The sequence below is a fragment of the Salarias fasciatus genome, chromosome 17, assembly GCF_902148845.1.
Source record: "Salarias fasciatus chromosome 17, fSalaFa1.1, whole genome shotgun sequence".
Lineage (NCBI taxonomy): Eukaryota > Metazoa > Chordata > Actinopteri > Blenniiformes > Blenniidae > Salarias > Salarias fasciatus.
Genome location: NC_043761.1, coordinates 21,865,015 through 21,890,142, shown reverse-complemented (window position 1 = coordinate 21,890,142; position 25,128 = coordinate 21,865,015). Strand labels below are relative to the sequence as shown.

General features: G+C 43.4%; 1 protein-coding gene and 1 long non-coding RNA gene across 5 annotated transcripts; both read right to left on the bottom strand.

Annotated features, from left to right (window-relative positions):
* Positions 1-1,661: 1,661 nt before the first annotated feature.
* Positions 1,662-17,095, bottom strand: LOC115404573 (NXPE family member 3-like). 4 transcript variants are annotated; one of them, XM_030113975.1, is made up of 8 exons: positions 16,975-17,095; positions 15,130-15,184; positions 10,231-10,342; positions 9,628-10,071; positions 7,878-8,170; positions 7,571-7,641; positions 2,974-3,180; positions 1,662-2,891 (listed from the first exon to the last, which is right to left on the bottom strand). In XM_030113975.1, the coding sequence occupies exons 2-8, from the start codon at positions 15,132-15,134 to the stop codon at positions 2,347-2,349; spliced, it is 1,677 nt and encodes a 558-aa protein (XP_029969835.1). In that variant the 5' UTR covers positions 15,135-15,184; positions 16,975-17,095; the 3' UTR covers positions 1,662-2,346. The 4 variants fall into 4 exon arrangements, with proteins under 4 accessions (XP_029969835.1, XP_029969836.1, XP_029969837.1 ...); XM_030113976.1 differs by having other exon boundaries at positions 9,628-10,065; XM_030113977.1 differs by lacking the exon at positions 15,130-15,184.
* A 6,916-nt stretch (positions 17,096-24,011) lies between these two features.
* LOC115404421 (uncharacterized) lies at positions 24,012-24,579 on the bottom strand. The gene is made up of 3 exons (XR_003933350.1): positions 24,535-24,579; positions 24,222-24,292; positions 24,012-24,053 (listed from the first exon to the last, which is right to left on the bottom strand). It is a non-coding gene; the product is annotated as an uncharacterized LOC115404421 (long non-coding RNA).
* Between the last annotated feature and the right edge of the window lie 549 nt (positions 24,580-25,128).

Sequence of the window (25,128 nt, the reverse complement as noted above, 5' to 3'; positions counted from 1 at the left end):
AACACTCCAGCTCAGTCATTGCTGTCAAAAGTCAGATCAAGTTTTGATTTGTGTCTCTGGATCTTTTTTCTTGTCCACATCTACTCTGACACTGAGCATCTAATTTACAGATATTTATTCAAGTGTCCAGTTGGAGGTGAAATCTCTGCTTGTTCATCATCCAGCGTTGGGTTTTGCAGGGTAGGTGAACTGACAGATTTGGTTCAACTGGGTCAAGAGAGCCCTCTAGTGTCTGATACCCATTAATGATGAACTGGAAAGGCAGGAGTTTGATGTGTTCATGAGCAGTTATCCTTCCATGCGGTGAGCAGCAGTGGTCAGAGCAGTTTGGCCTTTCTGCACCGTCTCTGGAACTTCAAGTCAACATATACCAGGCAAAAAGGGTGATAGGAACAGGGACTAAAAAATAACATGAATTCTTCCGAATTAAATTATTTAACAGATGTTTTAATTGTCAGTGCTGTGTTATATTTATGAAAAGAAGGTTAAAAATTTACTAGTTGACTGACCAAGCCTTTGCTGCATCCTTCAGTTCATGTTGAGGATTGAGATCATAATTACTGTCTTGAAAACAGACACCCAGAATGCAACAAAGGTTCTGTGTTTTCAAGGGAAAATGTTTAAACATGCCTTCAGTTTATGCTGCTGTCACCTATCAGCTTCAAGGTTCACCGTGTTGGAACAAGTTGGAACAAGTACCTGTTTCAAGAACCGTCGTCTTTCTGTCATCTCCAACCGGTCTGATCATTTTTATTCCACTTATTGGACAACAAGACAGTTTAACCCTGAGAAGATATTTTCTCTGTTTGTGTTTTTCTGCTCTGTTCTTTGGGATTTATTTGAGTATAAATCCGACTTTGACGACATCAGTAGAAAAAAACTTCTGACCTTCATTGTGACCTCTGGTAGCCCTCTCAGGGGTCTCACACCCCAATTTGGAATCAGTGTTTGAGCTGGTACATGTTGCACCTCCATTCAGCTGTAGTGTGATTACATAAAATGTAGAGCAACAGTAATAACAGCAGTTAAAAAAAAGACTGTGTGTGTGTGTGTGTGTGTGTATGTGTGTGTCTGTGTGTGCATTGCAAGGAGGAATGTGTGTATGTGTGTTTTGCACAGATAACTGCAATATGATTACATTATCTGCAAAGTTTTCTAACATAACACGTTGAGTCACGGTAATGACAGCAGTTAAAGGACTGCGTATGCATGTGCATGAGTGTGTGTGTGTGTTTGCTTCAAGGGGTGTGTGTAGTGCAGATAACTTGATTATGAGCAGATTCACTGCAGCATTTTATTATCTGCGTAGTTTTCTAACACAAGGCATCTGCAGTTACTTGAAAACAAACAATCTTGGTGTCTCTGTGCATGAGGGCACTGACGAGATAAAGAAAAGAAGAGTGAGAAACAATAAGCTCAAGTATTGCTGAGGCAGTCAGTGGTCACGGTTAACCACAGGACTCAGTCGACCTCAATGTCCAGCGATCAGAATCACTTTATTAATTTGTCTCTTGAAGGGCAATTCAGTTTGCAGCAGACAACAAACAAACACAAGCAGATAAAACATATAAAGTGATGGCTTGACATTAAAATATATATAAAGATATGTGTCACGGTTTGCGAGAAGGCGGACTCAAGGATGCAAGACAACACCATTGGTGGAACAGGATCTCATTTTATTGGACCAATCAAAACCCCAAAATCCAAGTCACCGAAGTGCTGCACAAGTTAATGTTGATTCTTACATCAACCATATTGGTACCCACACTGATCAGCAAAATTAACAATAATGACCAAACAGGCATTTCAACTGGACCACAGAGCACTGAAAGAAAGCAACTGACCTGGTTTGAGTGTGTTGTTTACTTTAGCACCACATGGCACCATGCAGGATGCATTAAGCTGTCTGGTTGAGACAGTTCAGGAAATCTGTTCAGAAACTCTGGATTCTGCAACTTCATTGAAACTGAAAATTAGTGAAATTTGCATGACATACCACAGGTGACAAATCATTGAGAAAGTTTGTGTACTGCTGGCCTGAGAAGCATCAATTAATCCCTTAACTCACAATATTTCGGGTTGCGGGAAAAGAAATCAAGCAGTACACGGTCAAGTGCAATTCCTTTTTTTAATCCTCTCCTCTTCTCCACTTCCCATAACACATTGCACAAATTCTTATGTCCACAATGTATCACACCGTGAATAGAAAATAGTAACTCTGCCACACCATTAACAAATATCCGATTACATTTGTTTAAGCACATAAAATAACCTCCACATCAGAAAACATGTTTGTTACATTTGTTTTTGTTTTTTCAAAAGAACACAATACACCAACCATTATTTTCAAGGGCAAATATATGACAAAACAACATCAATCATATTCTTAATGATGGGACGGGGTGGGTGGATGTCATGCTTGAGATAGTGAGCCACAGTCATCTCCCAGGCATCCACGAAATAAACATCCATTCCCTGAAACATGGTCCTGAGTATCTTGTCACGTTGCAGTGAAGGCCAGTCACCACCAAGCTGTGCTGAAAAGGGGCTTGGAGAGTTTTTCAGGTTTGCTGTCCGGATAATAATTCTAGTATCTGGAGCTCTGGCTAGTAGTCGAACAACTGCCTTGCGGATGCTCATTAGCCGACGGATGTAGTACTTGATGGGGAAAGTGGTAAAATGCGCCCAGACACCAAAAACTACTACTGTGGTCTTCCCTCCAGTTATTCCGTCGAGTTCATTGGCAACATAATGTAGCTCTGTTACTGGTGAAGGCAAAATACGAATAGGAAGGCCATGGCAGCGGTATGTCACAAAGATGTTTTTGGCATAGTCCAGTGCCACGTAAGGTCCAGCCTGCTTCATGTTGTGCAGGTTATATACCTTGAGATCTGAAAGAACGAAAACAGAGAAGATAAAAGTTACGATCAACAACTAAATTGAATGTGTGACAAGTTCTTTCAGGGAAATTACCTGATAGTTCTGAAGAGAGGAATTCTAACCACTGCCTCACTGTAGAGTCTCCATACATGTGAACCACCTTGTCTTTGAGGCAGTGGCTGATGGCAGAGGCGTTATTGAACCGTTTAACTGTGGCGCCACTCAGTGAACTCCACAGACCTTTGTAATAGTAACCAGCAGGTCCAGGTATGTCCTTGTCTGTGGTCGCTGCAAGTTGACCTATCAAAAGATTACATCTTGTTGGCATATGATTTGATCTTTTCAAATTGGAACATTGAATTTCATTTGATTATCCAATTATTTTCAGATGTTTTTATCATCCATGCATCAATTTTCTTCGTGTCTTTTTTGTCATCAAAGAAAACTATCACATATTTCTATGGGCAGTCATGAATAATTCTTAATGTTTTTTTTGAATTTGTTGAGAGAAATATCCATCTTTCTCTGATATATGTGAGGGCCACAGCCGTGCCTGTGTGGAACAGTGGACATGGCCATATTTTGTTCATATTTTGTCATTTCAATTGTGTATACTTGATAATTGTTAAGTTGTCATGTATAGTTAATGCGCCTTGGTCAGAGTACTACAGAGAAAAGGGTTGTGTGGTTTACTGAGCGGGTTCAGGTGAACAGACACTGTTGGGGGCAGCAAAGGCACCAGCAGGGGTCCTTAGGATGCTCATTGCTCAGTGTAGCTGGAGCTAAAGTGTATGCATGGCAATGCTGAAGTGTGCTCCTGTGTTCTGTCGCAGGTGAGCGGTGTGAATGTGTGAGTTACACTGCACTGTGATGAATGAATATGTGCGTGCCTGTAAGAGAGAATACTCATAAGTAAAATGCCGACAGTAATTAGTGTGCTGAAAGTGCAATAAAGACCCGCAATTATATGACTCACGTTTGAAAGGTTCAGAAAGGAATAGCCACGAGCAGCCAACAGGTTGGTGTGTGCTGATCAAGTGTGTGAGAGTGTGAAACTGTGGTAATAGATGCTTAAGATTTTTAAAATACAATTGTTAGTGATGTGTTAATACACATTGCTTAGTGCAGCTGGAACGAAAGGGTATGCATGGCAATGTGTGCTCCTGTGTCCTGTTGCAGATGTGATAAAAGAAGCGAACATTTCGAACCCATGCATGCCTGGAAAATTTTCAATATGTATGCACAGGTTTACAACATATAGCTATAACCGAAGTTAATAGGAGCTAAAGTCAACTTCATCTGAAATGTCACAACTGGCTCCTCTTAATATGGAAAACTTGTGACATGACTTTGAGGTTTTTCCCGGATGGCTGAACTCTGAATCTGTCATGAAAACTGATGACAAATAAACAGAGAACTTGGTTTTACAGCTCAGCTCCCTCTTCACCATATCAGTGTGGTAGAAGTGGTCTCATTGCTGCAGCCACCTGTCCTGCTCTGTGGCAGATCTCAATGTATAAACCCCAGAAGAGGAACTGATCCACATCCCAATTGTAGCACACTCAGTAATGAAATACTCCTGCCTAGAAGACAATATCATTTGCCAAACTGAGATGTCACCCTCTAGCAGCCCCACATGATGCCCTCCTGGTCTTAGCTGCAAAATTAACAACCTGATTGTGAAAATCATGAACAGAAGGGGTGACAAAGTACAACCCTGGGGGAGTCCAGCACCCTCCTTGAACAAGTCAGACATAATGCTGAGTGAACAGACCGATGGCATGCAGCAGAAGTTTCGGTATTTTATACTCCCAAAGTACCTCCCACAAGACATCTTGGAGACATAGTCATAAAGGACAAAAGGACATGAACTCCTGAAAATCTGCGAGAGAGTGAAGAGCCGGTCTGTTGTTTCATGGCCAGGTCAGAAAACATGTTGTTGGGTGAGGTTTATTCATGTTTTTCTGGGTCATATTTTTGAAAAGTGAATTTATAATCCAATAATAGAACACCACTCGGGTTCAGATCAGAAAGGCCGTGTGTCCCAATCACCCCCCTCCAGGTCTCACTGTCACTGCCCACATGGGCGTTGAAGTCTCCCAGTAGAACTGTGGAGTCCCCAGTCGGAGCACTGTCCATCACCCCTCCCAGGGACTCCAAGAAGGCCGGGTACTCAGCACTGCTGTTCGGCCCATAAGCCGAGACAACAGTGGGGCACCTGTCCTCGACCCAAAGGCACAGGGATACGACCGAGGGGGTCACTGGGGAAAACTCCAACACATGGCGGCTGAGCTGTGGGGCTATAAGCAAACCCACACCAGCCCACCGCCTCTCACCACGGGCAATGCCAGAGAAGTGGAGAGTCCAGCCCTTCTTGAGAGATTGGGTTCCAGAGCCCAGGCTGTGTGTGGAGGTGAGTCCGACTATATCTAGCCGGTACCTCTCAACCTCCCTCACAAGCTCGGGCTCCTTCCCCCCCAACAAGGTGACATTCCATGTCTCTGGAGCTTGTCTCTGTGTCTGAGGATCAGGTCGCCGGGGCCCGCTAGTTACAGTTTGTCCAAAACAAACACCGTGTTCGAGCACAGGGGTGTCCATAAGTGCATTTGGCACCAGGATACCCTAGGTCGGAGGCCCATGATTGACTTTGTTGTCGTGTCATCTGACCTCCGGCCGCATGTTCTGGACACTTGGGTGAAGAGAGGAGCAGAGCTACTTGGCAAACCCAAACGTCTCGTGAGGGTCTGCTGGGAACGTCTGGTGGAACCCTCTGTCAGCATGGTTTTCAACTCCCACCTCCAGGAGAGCTTCTCTCATGTCCCGAGGGAGGCAAGGGACATTGAGTCCGAGTGGACCATATTCTCCACCTCCATTGTTGAAGCAGCTGCCTGGAGGCACCGGGGTTGACGAGATTTGCCCTGAGTACCTTAAGTCTCTGGATGTGCAGGGACTGTCTTGGTTGACACATCTTTGTAACATCACGTGGTGGTCGGGGAGAGTGCCACTGGATTGGCAGACCGGGGTGGTGGTCCCCCTATTTAAAAAGGGGAACCGGAGGGTGTGCTTCAACCAAAGGGGGATCACACTTCTCAGCCTCCCTGGGAAAGTCTACTCCAGGGTACTGGAGAGAAGGATTCAACTGATAGTTGAACCTCGGATTCAGGAGGAACAATGCAGTTTTCGTCCTGGTTGTGGAACACTGGACCAGCTCTATACCCTCCATAGGGTGCTAGAGGGTTCGTGGGAGTTCGCCCAACCAGTTCACATGTGTTTTGTGGACTTGGAGAAGGCGTTAGTCTGCGTCTCTCACAGTTCCTTGTGTGTAGGGGCCCCGGGAATGTGGAGTCCGGGGCCCCTTGTCAGAGGTGGGAGATTGAAGCCTGATCAAGTCATCTCCATGCCATGTTTTTGCCCTCACCATGTACCACAGACAAGCTGAGGAGCAGGGTTAGTTAGATTAACCTGTTGTGATACATGGTCAGAGCAAAAACATGGCATGGAGATAACTTGATCAGGCTCCAATCTCCCACCTCTGCCCCTTGTTAAGGGCCGTCCGGTCTTTGTATGACCGGAGTAAGAGTCTGAACCGCATTGCCGGCAGTAAGTCGGACCTGTTCCCGGTGCATGTTGGACTCTGGCAGGGTTGCCCTTTGTCACCAGTTCTGTTCATAATTTTTATGGACAGAATTTCTAGGTGCAGCCAGGGGCCGGAGGGGGTCCGGTTTGAGGACCACAGGATTTCATCTTTGCTTTTTGCAGATGATGTTGTCCTGTTGGCTCCATCAAACCTGGACCGACAGCAGGCACTGGGGTGGTTCGCAGCCGAGTGTGAAGCGACAGGGATGAGGATCAGCACCTCCAAATTCGAGGCCATGGTCCTCGACCGGAACAAAGTGGCTTGCCCTCTCCAGGTTGGTGGAAAGACCCTAGCCCAGGTGGGGAGTTTAAGTATCTTGGGGTCTTGGGGGATGGATGGAGCATGAGATTGACAGAGGGATCGGTGCAGCGGCCGCAGTAATGCGGTCGTTGTATCGGTCCGTTGTGGTGAAGAAGGAGCTTAGCCAAAAAGCGAAGCTCTCTATTTTCTGGTCAATCTACGTTCCCACCCTCATTTATGGTCATGAGCTTTGGGTCATGACCCAAAGGACAAGATCCTGGATACAAGCGACTGAAATGAGCTTCCTCCGTAGGGTGGCTGGGCGCTCCCTTAGAGATAGGGTGAGGAGCTCAGTCACCAGGGAGGAGCTCGGAGTAGAACCGCTACTCCTCCACATTGAGAGGGGCCAGCTGAGGTGGCTCGGGCACCTTTTTAGGATACCTCCTGGATGCCTGACTGGGAGGTTTTCCGGGCATGTCCCACTGGGAGGAGACCCTGGGGAAGACCTTGGACACGCTGGAGAAACTATGTGTCTCAGCTGGCCTAAGAACACCTTGGGATCCTCCCGGAAGAGCTGGAGGAAGTGCCTGGGGACAGGGAAGTCTGGGCATATCTGCTGAGACCACTGCCCCCACGACCCGGTCCCGGATAAGTGGTGGAAGATGGATGGATGGATGGATGGATGGATGGAATTTATAATCCTCTTAACATATATTCCAGTAAAGTACTGATTGTGACTGTGATTTAGTCCATTTCATTTTAACAATACATTGTTGGCAAGGCATGTTGCTTGGAGGTAAAAAATGAACTTACCTTTCATTTTTGGGAAAACAATGACATGAGCAGGTCCTGAAGCTGGAATGCCAACATTCATGGTGACACCACTAAAGCAAAGCAAACATATTTAAATTGGTGGACAGCAAAACCAAAAGCATTTCAAAGGTTTGAAAACTGTTTTGCAAGTTGCACCTATGTCTTGGTTGAGACCAGTGCTGCATAAACAAAGTGAAACTTCAGTTCTCAAGAAACTGTTGCCCTAAACTTTTGATGGTCCATTTATCCATTTCTTTCAGTTGCACTGTCATTTAGCTCAAGAGTCATTGACATGTTAACCACTCACTTTTTAAAGAGTATGTCCTCCTTGACCTTGGACGAGTTTTGGTAAATGCTGAAGTGCTTGATCCTGGCATCACAGCTCAGATTCTGTGGCTTGTAGCAGAACCACAGTTCACCTGTATTGAGGTCAGTGTAGTTACACTGTGGCTGCTGGGTTGGAGGCAGACACACACTGCACATGGTTTTCTGAGTGAGCAAGCCTGAATGAAAAGTGCTGTAGAAGTCCACTCCATTAGGCTTTTCACCGGCAAATTGCTGCAGGAATGGGATTGCCTCACTGGGATGTACCAATGTTACCTGATTTAACAGAAAACCAAATAAAATATTCAGAAGCAATTACTAAGCTGTTGTTGCAGTGAGCAGTTAAGCAATGAATATTTCTTGATTTGTGACTTTCTCTCCAAGACCTAAATCCATATTAGTTGTGGTGTGACCTAACCCAACACAAAATAGGGCAGATGACCTTCATGTGGTTGAGGACCAGGGCCTCAGATTGGGAGGTGCTGTTGCTTCCCACTTGGCTGCAACCCTCCCCCCCCCCCCCCCCCCCCAGTGCATGTTGTAGGTCCAGGTTCAATGAAGTCAACAGGACAACATCATCTGAAAAATACCAGCGATGAAATCCTTAGGTTCTCGAACTGGACCCCCTCAGGCCCCTGGCTGCACCTAGAAATTCTGTCCAAAAATATTACAAACAGAACTGGTGACAAAGGGCAGCCTTGCCAGATTCCAATATGCACCGGAAACAGGTCCAACTTGCTGCCAGCAAAGAAAACCAGGCTCCAACTTTGGTTATACAGAGACCAGACCATCCTCGACAAGGGGCCCTGGACTCCAGACTCCTTACTCCCGAAGTCCCCCTCACAATGTACTATGAGGAACATGGTCGAACACCTTCTCCAAATCCACAATGCACATGTGGACTGGTTGGGAAAACTGCCACGAACCCTCAAGCACCATATGGAGGGTATAGAGCTGGTCTAGTGTTCCATGACCAGGATGAAGACCGAGGTTCGACTATTGGTCTGAACCTCTTCTCCAGTAACTTAGAATAGCCTTTCCTGGGGAGGGTGAGTAGTGTGACCCTTCTATAGTTATAGCCAATCCAGAGCCAGTGTCCCCAACCATGACACCATGTTGCAGAGACGTGTCAACCAAGACAGTGCCTGCACATTCAGAGATTAAAGGTTGTCAAGCCGAATCTCATCCACCCCTCCGGTGCTTTGCCACCTCGGTGACTTCAACGTGGGTGATGAATGAGTCCACCTCTGAGACCTCAGCCTCTGTTTCGTCGATGGAAGATGTGGTGATGGGACTGACAACCTCATACCTGTCATTACATGACAGGCATAAGGCTGTCAGACAATAACAGGCTCATCACTGGGCTTGTTGGGTGCTTGGCGATGATAGAATCATTAGATACAGGTGGGTTGAAGCAGGGAAATAACTAAAACATGCTGGATAGGGGCTCTCCAGGAACAGGATTGAGCACCCCTGCTGTACGGTCTAACTATGGCTTCATTTGTTTCCTGTTTAAGGCATGGAATTATAGCCATCTGAGGTAAACAGTATGGGTAATCACTCAAATTAGACTTTTGGTGAGGTGGTGGATATTTTTACAACACCTTAAGTTATATAACCCAAAGAGTTAAAAAAAAAAAAAAAAAAACTTTCTCTGATGTAGGAACAAAGCAGAGGGAGATGTTGGTATTCACAAAAAAAAAAAAAATAAATAACAATATTGAACTTATTACCTCAACCTGTGACTTTCCTTCCCAGGGTAAGAGGAACACAGCAGAGTAGGTGCCATTGAGATGATCCACCACTTGACCTGCCACACCTGCTTCAAGTGTTCGATTGTGTAGCCGAACCAGTAAGAAATCTCCCCCATGATTCTTGGGACGGCCCTTAAAGTCAAACATCTTGATCATGACCTCCAGCTGATCCCCCACGAGCCACGATCCACCTCCTGGCCTTGGGAGAATGACAAAATTGCTGCGGGCTGCATTGGTGGTGTCATTCAAGGAAACAGGAGGTGGCACAGATGGAGTATTTGGCCAAGCTATGGAATCTAAAAGAGTGTTTTCCTCATCAATCTCCTCGGGAGACAAAGGTCGGAAGGTGCAGGAGTTTCGATTAGAGCCTGGATCGCTGGAACCTCTTGTGTTCTTAAATGGAGGATTTGGTGTTCTCTGAAACTGGCAGAACCAAAGTATTGTTACTTAATTTTCCTTCTATGCTTGATTTGAACACATTCTATCCAGTAGTATAGTTCTAAGATCTCATTAGATTGCTGAAAGTGCAACATATCGATCAATATCCGATCAATATCCTCAAAGGTTACTATGGGTTCTCACCTCCAGAAAGTCGATGTGATAAAACATGTAGACAAACAGACTCAAGGTCAGAAAGATGATGCCAGACTTCAGCAATCCTTTCCAAGCTCTGTTCATGATGGATTCAGGTTTCCTAGTTCATTTGATGAAAAGAAATGAACAAATTTAAAGAAGGTAAACCAGAGGTACACAACAGAATGAAAAATAAAAAGTTTATTTTTTTTCAGAAAAGATAGTCAACAGTGTTAACTGATTCCAAATGAATTTCTTCACTAATCCAGTAGAGCAGGGGTCGGCAATTAGATTTGGCGGCGGGCCACTTTTTTTGGGGGCATTTCAATCGCGGACCAAGGGGTCTCCGGCTGGCGCGCGCATCCATCCGCGGACTGGGGAGCGGGGGGGACGCGTTTAACGCGACTGCATTCACGCGACAAAAGACACCGCGCCACGCTAGATGCACGAGTTTTATCGCTGGTGTGTGAATTCATTCGCGGGACGCGTCACGCTGGAAAAAATATGCAACACAGAACTTCCTGCAGAAACATCACAGGTCCTCATCACCGTCTCCTGTACAGTGGACAGGATTTTTCTTATGTTTGTCCCACACTCCTGTGTGCACCCGGCTGTCTGTGTGTATGTGTGTGCGCGCGCGCATACTGATCGATGGTGCGGGTTTTGTTCTTTTTTTGTTTTTATGACTGTTTTTACTGTTCAGCACTTTTATGAATATGAGAAGTGCTTTTACAAATAAAGATTGAGATTGAGATGCTCCGCCTGCCATCATTGCTGCTCTGTATTATTTGGAAGTCAGCTCCGGCTGCGGCCGATGCGCCGGCATCGCTTCTGGCTGCCTGCTGCGCCACGGAGGCGGTCTGAGCTCGGTGAGTTCCACCGTCTTCTGCAGGAGCTGCGCCCGGACGGCCGGTTCCAGCGCTACTTCAGGCTGACACCTGGTTTCCACCAGAAGCGGTGAACAAGTGAGATCGCGCACGCCACTCGCCTTGGCATCATGCCAGCTGTTCTGCGTGGTCAGAGTCCTGCTGCCCCACGTCAGCACGTCTGTGAAGACCTCCACGCTGATAGGCTGTCCTGGCGCCAATCCGCTTGAAAGGTTCAATTATTTCAACTCGAACGACGAGCAATGGAGCGGCGGGTGGCGGGCGGCAGTGAGATTTTTCCCTGGAAACGCTCGTCGCCCGCCGCTCAAGGTTGAGCCACAATCGCGTCATTACAGTGACTTTGTATGTAATCTCGTCACCCGAAAAATTCGCGTCGCGTCCGGTGGAAACACACCGTTACACTCGAACTTACTGGAGAATAAATACACACTGTGAGCTCGGTGCAGCGCACTCACTTGCGCTCTATGTTCACCAGATGAGGTGCCACTCTTTATTTTTCAGTGACAAACCAGAAACCACAACTAAACAAAACATCCTTCGAAGATTGTCTATTGCAACACAATGACAGATATCGCACTCCAACAGGGTTGCGTGCGTCCGCTCGACGGCCCGGGGTAATGCGTGCTTTTGTGCGCGCCCGTATTGGAATCGTATTGGACGGTTCGGCGGGCCACATTTGGCCCGCGGGCCGTTAATTGCTGACCCCTGCAGTAGAGATCACTGTGTTGAGACTGTGTTATTCACCTGTAACTTAAAGGTTTTATGTTTATTTTTGACTTGCATGGACAATATGCAAATCCAAAAATTGTTTTTATAACACTGAGTATCATAATGCTTCAGATAAGTTTGCTTCATCAACTCAAGATGTAACACGATTTTTGTGTCACTGTCTTTGGTTCACTTTCCGCATTTGCACCCTCCAGACAATTAGCAATAAATCAATGATATAGAGAAGTTTTCCAAGTGTGAAACAACAATTATTGAGTCTTTCGAATCCCTTGACAAAACACTTCATACACAGTAAGTTGCAGGTCTAATATGTCCTCTGCATTTGGTATACATTAGCTAACGTTAATGCTAAATAGATACACAAGGCAGCATGTTATGGGTTATTGTTAGTGGTGGTTAAACGTTCAGCGTTTTCACAGAGGGGGCTGTGTGTGTGAAGATAAGGGAAAGAAGCTGTTTTTCTTGGGAACATGAAAGATTTTGTGTTGATGCTACAGTAAAGTTTATGGGAGGATAATTAAGGACAATTAGGTGGGTTCTGCTAGGGACAGGAGCAAAGGCCCCAGAGCCAGGCCCAGGATGAGAGGATGACCAACATGGAGCCACAGAAAACATGAGGCCATCTGGTGATGGAGTCAGATGACTCATGTTGATGCAGGATGCAGGTAATAAACTATGCATGAAGGAGTGCCCCCACACAAGCTTCTTAAGCCTAAACTGCCAGAGGATCAGCTCTCTGTTCCAGGACCAAGGGAGACACTGGAGGAGAAAGAATATGCTGAAATTTAGGTGAAGACATTCCAGGTGTTGTTGTTGTATATCGCTGAATAAATGCAAACTTGAATTGAGATCTGTTGGTATTTTTTTCTTTCCTCAATCAAAGAATGCACAGCAAGGATTTAGGCTTCAGCAAACACAATCTTATGCATTCCCAATAACGATTTTCTGTACGTTGGTTCTCAGTGCAGAAATTTCCTCTGTGTACCATCTTTTCTAACACTACAGATATGCTGAGTGGCAAACCCACTGTAGAGTACAGTGAAGTATGACGAGGTTCACGGACGGTGAAGCACTCATATATAAATATCTGCACCTAGTATAGTGAATTATCCAATGTATTATTTGGATTATTTGTGGCCCTATTCACATGTGTGAAAAAATAAACAAAGGAATATTTCATTGGCATAATTCTTGTAAAAAATTATTTCTGCTGTATTCACAAACAAACCTGCTTTTTTCATAAGGCATTTGAATCACACTCTAAATCCTGTTAAAGGAATATACATTTACTGCTCATTCAGTCTACTCATGTGACACCAGTGTCAAGTTTCACAACAGAAATGAATCAACAATCAGAGAATTGTGGTTGAAATTGGCAAATGTTTGTCTTTGGGTCAAACATGTGGACAACAAAGAGCACCATGATTATTGTGGAACAAATCAGTGGAGTACACAAATCAGTACACTCATCAAAACGTCCTCCCCAATGGCTACCAGGTGCAATTACTGACAGGCAAAAAGGGTCAATACAAGGTAAAAGAGGTGAGATGTAGAATGGCAGTGCCACATGAACCACCCTCTTGTCAAATGTCTTCTTCTCTTTGACACTGCAACTGACCAAAACAGGCAACTGACCAAAACAGGAGTCTTTTGCACAAAAGTAGGATTTATTCATCCAGGATAGAAAAAAAAAACTGATCCAAGCTGATCCAATCCAAAACAAGAGGGTTCAGGTAAATTAATTGCATGAAAGACTGAGCCAGGACAAGAGCACAAAGATTCACCAAGCCAAGTGAAACCAATCCTGGATTAGCATGCACACCCAATTCCTTCAAGGGGACATTGATCAGTGGACCTCTTTTTTAAACCTGTAAACACGATTAAATTGTCTGATACCAATGTGAAACGACGCCAAAGTGTCAAGTAATGCGGTCCATGTCTTTGACTGCAAGCCCTGAAAAATGTTCTGACTGGCTGTGAAGGCTCTGTTTGACTGAGTTTTTTTCAAGCCGGGACCGTTGTGACGTCGATGTGATCCGGACTTCCATATATGGTCATCCTCTGACTAGGCCCTGGCTTCTCTGTGTGTGGTGTGCATGTGTTGGTGTTAGATCCAGAGAACATGGCTCCCAGAAAATGTTTATTTGGATGTCCTGGAAAGGCAGTTTTATTTGGCTTTCCTGAAGACGAAATCGCCAGGCAGCAGTGGAAAGTATTTCTTTTTCCGGGTCAGAAGAAGACAAATACTTCTGTTTTGCTAATTTGGGCCAGTATGAAGCTGAATTTGCCGTCAAACTGCACTTGAACGCCGACGCCATTCCCACGGTACATGGTCGTGTTGATGAGCCAGCAGAGCAAGCGGTAAGTTAGAACTTTTCAGTGTCCTGTGTTTATTTTGTGTTAGCTATAAAAGTTATTTTAGATGGTAAGGTTGGGTGCTTGACGAAATCATCAGCTGATAGGAGAATAGCGCAAAAAAGTTAGAATTACCACCAACGTCCGAAATTAACAGCCGCCAACGGCAGATTAATTTTCTGTTTGGCGAGTAAATAGCGGGGTTATCTGCCACACGGGGCAAGCGAGTGGAATGCGCACATGGATGAGACGGAGTCAACTGAACAGAGCGTTTTCGGAGGAAGGAGGAAAAGCAAGGAAGCGGCGCAGTAAAAGACACACATCTAAGAAGCTTTCAGTGCCGGTTATCCTGTATAGGCCATCTAGGGGGGGGGCTAGAAAATAAATACGAATGAGCAAAACCGGCCGATCAACGTCCCTTTGATCGACCATTGTGATCGATAACAGAATCACACATTCACCATGACAGCCAGAGTGGCGTACTTCTCTCAACCGGAGCAGGAAATTCTCATGAGGAACCCAGACCAGTCTCATCTCCTCTAACCCAAACCTAAACCCAATAGCTTCACTATACACTATACTATTCTTTTTCTGGTTTAAAAAATAGTGTTATATTTCTGAATTTATTGAACTAAAGTAAACCAAATGGTCAGCTGAGAATGGCCTTCTATTACTATTAAACATGTGTCGCATGAAATAAGTGTGAAAGAATACATTGTTTTGGGGTCATTTGTGTTTGTATCACATCAGAAGTGTTTTGGGGGGGTGGGGGGGGTGATGCTTGTTCCTGAGGCATCCAAAGCTGCATGCAGAAGCTTCAGCGATCTTCTGTTCCCTTTTATTTTAAATTGTTAACTAACATATACAAACTTAAAAAGTATACAGTGCATACGAGTGTAAGGATTATAATATAAACTTCCTGCTGAATCATACAAACCTCATGCAGACTGTGGTCAGAGCTGCTCTTGTCAGCCAACAACATAAAAAGATTCCTGAGAATAAATCATGAGGAAAATATTAGTGTCACGCCCTGTGCCCCTGCAGCCTTGTGGGGGCGCTCAGGGCCGGTTATGGTTTTGTTTGTCCCTTGCGCTGTCCCTTGCGCTGTCCCTTGCGCTGCCCCTGGCCCACCTGTTTCTGTCTGCTCCTGCCTCGTTACCATCCTAATGTGTTGCACCTCTTTGGCCCTCTGTTTAAGTCCTGCTCCACTGGTGTGTCTTGTCGGCTCCTTGTGGGTCTGTCTGCGTGCTTCTGTGTCCTTGCCTGCATGTCGGCTCAGCATTCCTGTGTTCCTGTATTCCTGCGTTCTTGTTCCTGAAAATAAATTAGTTTGAACTCCACCTGGCTGCCTGCGTGGGTCCTTCCACCTGCACCCGTGACAATTAGCCCCTCCGACTGGTTGTGATACCAAAAAACTAACATCGTCAAAAAAAATTGTGGCCACTGGACAAAAAAGAATGATAAACAAGCCCAACTCAAAAATAATAAAGCTTTCATGGCTCAGGATACCTCCCAGTTCATATTATCCTCTTAAATAAAAGAAAATACATATAGTTATTTCAAAAACCCAATGCATCGCGTCGGGTGGCCCTTTTTCCGCCAAGCACACTTATAATGCTGTTGGAGTGCACTGATTGGCCACTCGGGTTTCTGATCCAGTTTTGCCAGATGGACACATATCGTGCTACAGCGACTTGTTCAAGCAGCTCAGTCAGTTTCAACATGTGAAAAATGACCATGTCGACAAACAAAATGATGAACTGTGTCTGAACTGTGAAAACAAATGACAATGTGCACTTAGCATTCATACATGTCAAACCTATTTGCCCAGTCAGGTGGAGCCCTGTTTGTAGTTTTACTTGATTATACTGTGACAAACTGTTCTTCACATCTATCATCCAAGCAGAGAAAGAGTGCTGTTCACTAATAAAAGGCTGTATTTACATGATATTTTCAGACAAAAACTGAAAACCTTTGTGAATTTTGCAGGTTTTTATGTGCATTATCTTATGTTGTAAAACAAACTTCTGCTGCATACCAAAATGAGCCATTTCTTACAATCTGAGACTTCAGGCATTGAAAACAACTAAATGAAGGTGTGAGTGTCTGAGCCCCTCCCAGAGTGAAGTTTATGACTCGACCTGAGACATGTTAATGATGCCACTTTTGACAGGTGTGGTTAAGTATTAAAGAGATAAACTTCATCATAAAGTAAGCAGTCACATTTTACAGAACACGTTCTACAATCTTGTGTTGTTTACAAGCAGCTTTCCAGAAAAAAAGAAACAAGCCAAAGTGTGTTAATCTGGACCTGGCAACATGATCAGCACCTGTTATCCAGTTATCTCATTGTTCTGATAACTAAATATAAAACACACCTTTACAGTTTCATATAAAACTGATGCACCACCATCAATCTCTTACAAACAAAATGTCAATTTTATGAATAGTTTTTAACTTGTTTGATTAGTGCCATGTGTTAATATATTTCCGTACTGTTTTTTTAAACAGATAATTCACTTTTGTGATGTTTTATAAAAAAAAAAATCAAGCATTATAATTGTACAAGAATCTGCTTTTTTTTATTATAAGGCATCTGAATCACACTTGAAATCCTGTAAAATTAATATAGATTTGCTGTTCATTCAACCCACCTCTGTGTCAAGATTCAGAATAGAGACTGATTTTGTTGAACACATCTAAACACAAAAAAAAAATCCCAAAATAAATCCTGACAGCCTTAAAATCAACAATTTGTTTGAAGTTATTGAATAGATGTTACCTTGGCTGAACGTGGTGGAAAACACAGCAATGAAGTCCAAGAGTTTATCGTGCGGTCAGAATTTAAATATCAGATAAAAGGAGCCAGATGTAGAATGGAGGCAGACGCAGACAGGAGCGCTGCAGGAACCACCCTCTGAGGATCGTTTCCCTGATAGGCAGTGGCTTGATTTAACAGACCGCACCCGGCATCGTTCACCCCAGTCAGTGTATGACTGGTGATTCAGCACTCAGTTCTTGATACGTTTATCTGACTCTGTGTTCTGTCTCCAGTCTGGTGTCCTGTACAGCCAGCACTCCTAACTCACTCTGCATCCCAGTCCTGGCCACCCGGCTCCTCCAAGCACTCTGGTTTCCTCCAACAGTCCGGAAATATGCATGTGAGGTTAATTAATGGCCTTACATGACCCTAATGATGTGGGACGTGCCTTCCTTACTACTGATCAGTGCTCTTTTGAGGCTGGTTTGTTCTGTGGGTGAGGTCTCTCAGTGGTGCACTGGTGGTTACTATTGTTCCTCTTCTGGTAGCTTGGGGCAAGATGCCTGTAGCTAATCACTTGACTGAACAAACCTGTATGGCAGGGCAGAGACTCTGGGTTTCCCATGCATGTCTAATGAAGGCTCACTTGCTGTTTCACCCATCTAGTGTATAATCTCTTTAACATGACACAATGCAGTGGCGTATATTAACTCAGTACAAATACTTGATTACTGTACCTAAATACATTTTTTAAAAGAATTTGTATTTTACTTCAATATAGAGCATACTTATGCTTTTACTCTATTACATTTTTCATTAAACCAGCACAATGTGTTAAGAACATGGGTGTGACTCTGAGCTGAATTTTATGCCACATGAAAAATATGAAGATTGGTTTTTACCATCTTAAAAACATAGCCAGAGTCGCCCGTCGGTGCTACGGAAGTGCTAATGCAGATTTTAACTCCTATCTGTTAGATTACTGTAATGATGGAGCAGCCAGACTTCCATTCTGCTGCTTCGATGCTGGACAGGACAGTTTATAAAAAAGATAGCTGTAATGCCTTGCTTTGTGGTCTTCCAAAAACAGAGTACCGTATTGGCCCGAATACAGGACGATATTTTTTTTCCGGAAATTGTATTCTCAAAAATGGGGTCGTACGATTAGGTTGTCGTTACACATCCACGCCGCTACATGGAGCCAAAATACTGGTGACCTGTACTGCCTCTGCTTGCATGCAGTGGTTGGACAGAGTATAAGCCTACAGCAGTGTGAGAAGAAGACTGAGCAAGAGTGGCTGGTGTTGGTTTTTCTAAGGTTCCTCTCAAACAGTGCTTCGCAAATACCTGCCTGTAAGTACTCTAATATACTTAGTTGATATTCAGGATGGAGGTGAAATTGATACTCGTGAGTTTGTCAGTTTGTTTTGAAATTTCAATGCAGATGCTACTTCCGTTAGCATGTCAGTGGCGTTTCCATTAGTAGTTAGCATTGAGCTAGCGGCTTTGATTTTAAATACTGACTTGTTTTGTTTTTAGACAGTGATGTATGTTGTGATACATCTTGTGTATTTGTTCACTTACATGTATATCTTGTTTGTTTCAGTTTTACAGTGCCTTCAGGAGAAAGTAATAAACGCTCAGACCAGCTGAAATCTCATGCTTTCTTTCTGAAGAACTGTTCTCTACATGCTAAACTGAATCCAACATTCACGGAGAGCTGAATGATTAATGTTCATTAAGTTGAATAGAACTTGAATTTGATGGTTATAAAGTTATTTACATCATCAATGCAGTTATTGAACCTTTGAGGGTACTTAATTGTTGCTTATTTTGAAAAAGAGCACATATTTTTTTATTTAATAATGCAGTAATATTTATTTCATCTCAAATCACGTGAAATGTTATCTCTGTTGTGAGTTTAGAATAATTGTATAATATCAAGTTATTTTATGAGTAACCTTAATGTCTTCAACATATTTTTATTTCCACAAAATGATATTTGAAAAATAGGGGTTGTCTTATAATTGGAGTCCCACTATATTCGGGCCAATAAGGTATGTCAAATCTACAATTAATACAGAACTCAGCTAGCTGCACCGTGCTGACAAGGACCAGGGGGTGGGCCCAAATTACTCCAATTTTAAAGTGGCTGTATTGGCATCCTTTCCACTTCAGGATGAGTGTAAGGTTCTATTATTAGTTTTTAAATGTCTTAATGGCTTTACACTGGCTTATTTTGCCGATCTGTTTTTACCTTATTAACCCTCGCGGGCCCTGAGGTCCTCTGGCAGCGGCCTATTATCGCTGCCTAAAGCCAAAACCGCAGAGACTCTGGATATTTTTGAAGAAAGATTCAAAACAAACCCTTTCCATCAAGCTTTTCACTTACCCGTTGGATTTTTCTTCCATACTTATGTATTTCATTATGTATTTTCCTTTTTTTTACTTGTAAAATTCATTTTATTAATCCTACTTCAGGCATTTTATCCAGTCTTATCTTTTAATTTTTTTTTTTTTGTAACCCCAATGTTTCCTTATCGGGGTCTTCACACTGGAGGCTGCATCTGGTTTCTTGCTGGGGGTGCTGTGCGTGAGTCCCTTTGGCCTGACTAATGGGTGGGCCTAGCCATCACTCACCATGAGGAATAGTAGATTCAGCAACCTTACCGTCTGCCGGAGGTATGAATGAATCTCTCACCACAGGTGATGCACAGCACCGCAGAATCAGATGAATGGGACCGCAACACGTCACAGCCTTTGGAGGGCATAAAGCAGCTCCGACCTCGAAGGTCACAAGGCCCCCAGCGACGGTGCATCACGACGCTGTACAGGCTCGTCCCATCAGGTGTACACGAACTGAACGCGAGAAGAAAAATAGGAGACGATCGGTGGGTGGAGCCCTGAAATTATGCAGTTCCTGGGTCACCCAGGGGTCACGAGTGACGATTGTTGGTATACATACTCAAACTACGCATGCGCGAAGGGAACATTCCAGTGCTTTAAGCACCGCCTCTGGCGGTCATCCGGGATTCATAGAACCGTCGTTACATTCGTAACTTTCGATCTTTAAGTCCATCTCATGAAAAATGGGAGCAAAACCAAAAAACAAAAGAAGTGTTGCGTTTATATTTTTGTTGAGTGTATAATCATGTCCGGTCATTTTTTTGTTAATGCAACACAGGAAGAAAGCGGCATATTTCAGACATAGTTGGAAATTGTGATTATTTGTGATTAATCATGATTAATTAAAGGTATAATACAGGATTTTCTGGAAAAGACGAAGCCAAACGTATGTTACTCACTTTTTGAACATGCGCCAGACCATCCGCCCGGCTCTCCTGCTTCTCCCAGGAAATGCGGAAGCGTGCGATCGTGATCTCTTCTTCTCCGGACGTGCACGGCTCTGTTTACAGTTTCTGCGATCGGCCTCGCTCATACATAAAGCTTGTTTTCTGAAACAGTTACAGTTTCATTATGTCAGACTCGCTATCGATAAGTACGAGCTCAGAAGCTCAGCGGGTACATGAACACTCTGAATGTGCACGTGCAAAAGGGAGAAGCTTATTGGGCGCAAGCACGTAGAACCGCCTTACGAAACCAGTTTGTCACAATGATTGACAAACAGACCACCAATTATTTAGGTGATCCACCCGGAAATCAAAATCCTATATTACACCTTTAATTTGTAAGCTGTGATTAATCTGATTAAAAATTTTAATCATTTGACAGCCCTAGTAATTACCTTACCAGGACAATCAAACACGGGATGAAGATTTTAACCAAATAAAAGAACAAGTTCTATTAGCTAACACAAGGATACTACAACAATGTCAACATTTATAGATAAAATAATTCCTTTTGCGAGTTTCACAATAAAAATAGCAATACTAAAAATATAACAAGTAGTGCAACAAGAAGTACTGATACACCTAGGTGTTCATGAAAAATAAAGTCAATAGTGCAGATGAGGTGCAAAATACTATTGGCTCTTTGCTTTTTTGTCAAAGAGCTTATGCCCCGAGGTCCCCTTTTTGGCGTTGGATATTGTGAGAAGTTAAATAAATGAATAAAAAATACCTGAAAATGCACAGTAATTAACACTTTAAAAACTTTCAAAATACCCATGCTGGGTGAAGACAACCACACAGCATCTGGGTCAGACTCACATGATTTACACAACAGCTGTAAACTACAGTTGGCTGTCATTCACCACCACCTTTGACTCTTTGCTCTCAAAGCCCTTAACAAATTATTCCCTGAATAATCTATTGTTCCCTTTTGTATATTGTCCTCAATATTTAAAGGTTCTGATCAAGGAAGAGTAACCTGTTCACATTTTTCCTTTCATCACACTTCTTCTTCTTTGATGAACTGATTGTCCTGACTTGCTGAAAACTCTTTCTGCAGGGACTGAAGTTTTTTTGCAATCTTGCTCATGGATGGGAATGCTGCTTCATGCGTCACTGTTAAAATGACATCTTTGACCACCAATTGCACCTTAAAAAGCAACATCAATTTGTGCTGTAAATACCAAAACCTTAACGTCACTTCTATAAAACAGCTCCCTGTTGAAATGCCTCAGGCAGAGACCTCCGTCTCTGTGTCGGGGGTCTGTTCCATTGGGGCTCTCCCTCCTCCTCCCTCCGTTTACTTTACAGCTCTCCATGCTCTTTTTGGTGAGCTGCTTTTAAATGTTGAAGTTTGGTGGTGATGCAATGTCTTTGTTCTTTTTCTGTCCGTCATCGCTGTCTCTCTCTCTCTCTCTCTCTCTCTCTCTCAGGGGATGGGTACAGAGTGCCGAAGTGAGCTTTTTGCACACAAGGGCCGACAGAGAGGCTGGAAAGAAGTTCAGCTTTTGAATTGTTTCAGTTACATTTCTGCTTTGAATTTTTAAATTTTGAGGTTTTAACATCACAGAGGTGTTTTAATAATTGGAATGAATGCAGAAGAATCTCAGGATAGACTCAGGACGGTGTGCTATGTTACTATCATTTGATAAAAAAAAAAGTAAAGCCATCAAAAACTATATTTGCGCTGCTATCTATATGGAGACAGACCCTGAGGGTTTCCAGAAAGCCTTGTTTGCCACTGCTGGTTGGAGCATTTTTGAAAAGTCCCACCTTGTCAGACGTTTTGAAAAATAACATTTTCAGCGGCTCTGAGCATCGTCATGTAAGCGGACACCCAGAATGCAACAAAAGCTCTGTGTTTTCAAGTGAAAACATTGTTTAAACAGGAGCTCAGTTTATCAGCTTCAAGGTTGAAGGTGTGTGTGTGTGTGTGTGTGTGTGTGTGTGTGTGTGTGTGTGTGTGTGTGTGCGTGTGTGTGTGGTCCGGGTTTTCCTGTGGTTGAGGGGACAAAATGTCCCCACAACCATAGGAAAACCAGGCACAATGTCATTTTTGGGGACATTTTTTGGGTCCCCATGAGGGGAAACAGTGTTTTCTTGACAATGTTGTTGTTACTGAGAAAAGCAAAAGTGCAAAAACATTTCTTTGAGGTTAGGCATTGTTTTGGTCTGGGTTAGGGTTTGGGTTAGGAGTTAGACATGAATGGAAGTCAATGGAAGAATGGAAGGTCCCCACAAGAATGGGAAAGCCAAAGTTCGTGTGTGTGTGTGTGTGTGTGTGTGTGTGTGTGTGTGTGTGTGTGTGTGCATTAATGTTTGTGTTTGCATGAAGGGGTGTGTGTGGCGCAGATAAATGGATAATGAACAGATTTGCAGCAGCAGTTTATTGTCTGCATAGTTTTCTAACACAAAGCATCTACAGTTAAGTACTTAAAAATAAACACACATGGTGTCTCATTGGATGAGGGCACTGAGGAGATAAAGGAAGAAGAGTGAGAAACAATATGCTCAAATATTGCTGAGGCAGTCAATGGTCACGGTTAACCACAGGACTCAGTTATCCTCACTGTCCAGCGATGGCTTGACATTAACAAAATATACATATATATTGAAGTGTAACATGGTTGTCCGGAAACTGGGCTGAAGATGCAAGACAAAGCCATGACTGGAACATAGTTTGCACATGACTTGAACATTTAGAGCCTTTTTGGCAGCTGAATTGATAAAATTATCAGAAGGTAAAAAGTCCTTAGCTGTCACAAGTGAGGAAGACTGTTAGTGCTCAATGTCTTGTTTGATCACAAATTCTGCAAATAACCCTTTGTTGCAGCATATAAACCCCCCACAATTAAAAAGCATGTTCATTACAACTCTTCATTTTTTGTTTTTTCATCAGAAGGCAACATGTCCACCTTTACTTTGGAGGGCAAATATATGACAACACAACATCAATCATATTCTTAATGATGGGACGGGGTGGGTGGATGTCATGCTTGAGATAGTGAGCCACAGTCATCTCCCAGGCATCCACGAAATAAACCTTCATTCCCTGAAACATGCTCCTGAGTATCTTGTCACGTTGCAGTGAAGGCCAGTCACTGAAAATCATTGTATGGGGCGCTGGAGACTGCTTCAGGTTTGCTGTCCGGATAATAACACGAGTATCGGGAGCTCTGGCTAGTAGTCGAACAACAGCCTTGCGGATGCTCATTATTCGACGGATGTAGTACTTGATGGGGAAAATGGTCAAATGTGCCCAGAAACCAATAACGACTACTGTGTTCTTCCCTCCAGTTACTCCATCGAGTTCATTGGCAATATAACGTAGCTCTGTCACTGGTAAAGAGGGCATACGAAGAGGAAGGCCATGGCACCGAAATGTCACAAAGATGTTTTTGGCATAGTCCAGAGCCAGGTAGGGTCCGCAATGATGCAAGTTGTGCATTTTATATACCTTGAGATCTGAAAGAGAACAGAGCAGATAAAACTTATGATTGACTATTAAATTGAAAATGTGACCTTTTCTTTCAGGGAAATTACCTGATAGTTCTGAAGAGAGGAAATCTAACCACTGCCTGACTGTAGAGTCTCCATACATGTGAACCACCTTGTCTTTGAGGCACTGGCTGATGGCAGAGGCACTATTGAGCCGTTTAACTGTGCTGCCACTCAGTGAACTCCACAGACCTTTGTAATAGTAACCAGCAGGTCCAGGTATGTCCTTGTTGGTCTTTGCTGAGAGTTGACCTATTAAAAGATGACACTGTGTTGATATATGGTTACATCATTATAAAATTAAATATTTAGATTATTTGATAATCCAATCATTTTCATATGTTTTCATCAGCACATGCATCCATTTTAGGCATTAGATTGTAATCAGGGCATATTGCCACAAACAAAAACTGAATTTACCTTTCATTTTAGGAAACACAGTGACATGAGCAGGTCCTGAAGCTGGAATACCAACATTCATGGTGACACCACTGAAGCAAAGCAAACATATCAAAATGTTTATTGTACAACACTAAAAGCCTTTCAGTGATTTGAAAACTATTTGGCAAGTTGTAGCTGTGCCTTCGTTCAGACCACTGCTGCAAAATTATCAATTGAAATTTGAGTTTTCAGAAGACTCTTGCCCAAAACGTGTTATGATTGGCCTTTCATCCATTTTCATCAGAGGTACTGTCATTTCAGTTCAGGAGTCATTGACATGTTAACTACTCACTGGTTGAAGAGTATGTCCTCCTTCGCCTTGACAGGTTTGTGGTTTGTGACAAAGTGGTTGATCCTGGCATCACAGCTCAGATTCTGTGGCTTGTAGCAGAACCACAGCTCACCTGTATTGAGGTCAGTGTAGTTACACTGTGGCTGCTGGGTTGGAGGCAGGCACCCGCTGCATATGGTAGTCTGAGTCAGCGAGCCTGATTGAAAAGTGCTGTAGAAGTCCACTCCATTAGGCTTTTCACCAACAAACCAATGCAGGAATGGGATTGCCTCACTGGGATTTACCAATGTCATCTGATTGAACATAGAACCAAAGTCATTCAGAGCCAATCACTAATGTGTTGCTAAATGAGTGAAGCAAAAAGCAATGAATGGTGATTGAATTATTACTTTCTGTCCTACACTGAAATCAATAATGGCTGTGGTATAATCTAACCAATATGACCGCATCACCATATAAATGATTTCTAGTGATGTAATTTGTTTTGCAACACAATGCAGATGTCACTGTTGAGCTCCTGCTGAATCCATCATCAGTTGGCGCTTCTGTTCATCAACCTCTGATCATGATCATTCTTGTTGTTATTGCTTGTTA